The sequence below is a fragment of the Elaeis guineensis genome, chromosome 1, assembly GCF_000442705.2.
Source record: "Elaeis guineensis isolate ETL-2024a chromosome 1, EG11, whole genome shotgun sequence".
NCBI lineage: Eukaryota > Viridiplantae > Streptophyta > Magnoliopsida > Arecales > Arecaceae > Elaeis > Elaeis guineensis.
Genome location: NC_025993.2, coordinates 82584937 through 82587437, shown reverse-complemented (window position 1 = coordinate 82587437; position 2501 = coordinate 82584937). Strand labels below are relative to the sequence as shown.

The following is a 2501-nucleotide window of genomic DNA, read 5'->3' as shown; positions in this document are numbered from 1 at the left end:
TGATTGGATACGTAACTGTTTGCATGGCAGCCACCCCTCTCCTTTTTCTCCCTCTCCACTTCTTTTTCTTTTTCAAGAAATAATAGATTAATTAAAAAAATCCTATACTTTTTAGAAATTTTCAATGTTAATATAATTTTTTAATTTTTACAATACTATCTCATTTATTGTAATATTGATCTGTCATCCGTCGGTATCAAAATTTATGGTTAAAATACAAATGTATCATCTATCTTGTCAACTTCTTAATTGATGTGTTATGTTGTATGGATGATATGTCATCCTTCAGAAATAGAAAGAGATTTAAAAAAAAAAGAAGGCAACATTTTCTTTTAGGATGATATCTAGGACGTCGATATCGATATATTTAAGAAAGATGAGTAGGGTAAGAGATTTGGTCTAATTGGAAGGGGAGCTAATGAGATGGATGGAGGTGTTAGTAGAGAGGGGGACGTCGGAGATGGAGATGAAGAAGAAGGATATGAAGATGAGGGAGATGAGGACATCGTGGTCCTTCTTGTCGAAGGGATCGAGGTGGGCGAACTTGGTGATAAGGTGTGGTAGTCTTTGGAGACGATGGAGATGCGATACTCGACGAGGTAGTTGATGAAAAAGTGGTCTAGGAGGGTTCAGAGTGGTAGGCGACGAAGGCGTTGGTGACGTCTTGGCCAGCGAGGTTGAGGAGGACGTCGTAGACCTTCTGCTGGATCAAGATCCAGAGGTTGTTAGGAGTGTTGACCTCGGAGCTCTGTGGAGGTGATGTAGCTCCGCTTCTCTCCTTCTATGGTTATTACAAGTAAGAGGAGGAAAAAAGAAGGAAGAGATGAGGAGCCATGGGATCCCCCCTTCTTCTCTTTTGTTCTGGCTCTTTCCCTCTACGAGAACATTGAAGGAGGGAAAAATCTTCTCTCATCCTACTGTTCTTGGTGCCCTCGAGACCTATCGATTTCAATGACTTCAACACTGCCGTCAGTGCTTCCGGCATCAATGACACCATCGAGTTCTGCTTTCCTCATGACATCGATGGCCACGGCACCAACATCGCCTCCACTACGGCCAGTCACCACACCTTCCAAGCCAGCATGGCCGGCTACGCCACGGACATCGCTCTCAAGGCCTGCATCGCCACCTACAAAGTCTGCTAGAAAAGCACTGGCTGCCTTAACTTCGACATCCTCACTGGCTTTGACCATATCGTTGCCGACAGTGTCGACGTCATCTTCGTCTCCATTGGCAGCGATGATGGAGTCATCGCCCTCTACTATCTCGATCCCATCGCTGTCGAATCCTACGGTGTCATCTCTAAAGGGGTTTTCGTTTCCTCCTCCATCGACGATGATGGCCCTAGCCCCATGTTCGTCACCAATCTCACCTCCTAGCTCATCACCATAGGTGCTGACACTATTGATCGTCGGCACTCTACTCCAGCAAGCCCTTTGTGGGCATGATGCTCCCTTTGGTGTACCCGGGCCAGTCTAGCGGCCTCTCTGCCTCCCTCTGCATAGAGAAATCTTTGGATCCTAAGCTGGTGAACGGAAAGATCGTGATCTGCGACCACGATAGTAGCCCTTGCGTGGCCAAGGGGATGGTCGTCAAAGATGCCGGTGGTGCTACGATGGTCCTCGCCAATGGTAACTCAAACAGCGAGGGTTTGGTCGCCGACACCCACATGCTGTCCGCCTGTGCCGTCGGCTCCGATGAAGGTGATGCCATCAAGGCCTATGCCTCCTCTACCGCTAACCCCACGGCCACGATGGCCTTCCTCTCCTCAAAACTTCTCTCTCCTTTTTTGAAGGATGACACATCACTCAGGAGGTCGACACTGTACATGACACATCAGCATCTTAACGATAAACTTTGATACTGACTAACGATAGACCAACATTGTAATAAATTAGATAGTACATATACTTGATTGTAAAAGTTAAAAGTTTATGCTAAAATCGAAAATCTTCAAAAAATATAAAAGTTTTTATGTAATTAACCCAGAAATAATTGGCCCTTTGCTTGCATTGAGGGTGTTATCTTTAGGATTGACAAAATATGATCCGGTCCAGCAATCTGATTAACCATTGACTATTGAAATCATCCCACTACTAGCACCCAATTTAGGATTTCTTGTTCTTCACTTCATCTCTCTCTCTCATTTCCTACTTCCATCTCTCTCTCTCCTCTCTTTTTCATCTTTGAGTCTCTTTCTTGTTCTTCTTTTGTTTTTCGTTGGGAGAGGCTGGGGATGAGGGTCTGTGGAGAGAATGCCGAGAAAGACATGGCGAAGAGATAGTGATAGTGAATGTGGCTAAAAAGGTCGATAAAGATATGAGGTCGAGGATGAGGGTGCGGAGTCGCGGTCGGGAGAGGAGTCATGGCCGAAGGTCACAAGGGTAGAGAGTGGTCAAGGGTAGAGAGGTGATTAAGCTGGACTGCCTTAGAGCAGAGTTGAGAATAGGAAAGCGGCAAGCAACGTCAAGGCTGTCGGAGAGGCTCGACAACGATGCAGG

The 2501-nt window shown here is 46.0% G+C and overlaps 1 protein-coding gene across 1 annotated transcript; it reads left to right on the top strand.

Moving 5' to 3' along the window:
• Positions 1 to 1444: 1444 nt before the first annotated feature.
• Positions 1445 to 1861, top strand: LOC140856018 (subtilisin-like protease SBT1.6). Its single transcript, XM_073253204.1, has one exon. It carries the CDS (start codon positions 1445 to 1447, stop codon positions 1859 to 1861), a length of 417 nt encoding a protein of 138 aa, XP_073109305.1.
• The last annotated feature ends 640 nt before the right edge of the window (positions 1862 to 2501 follow it).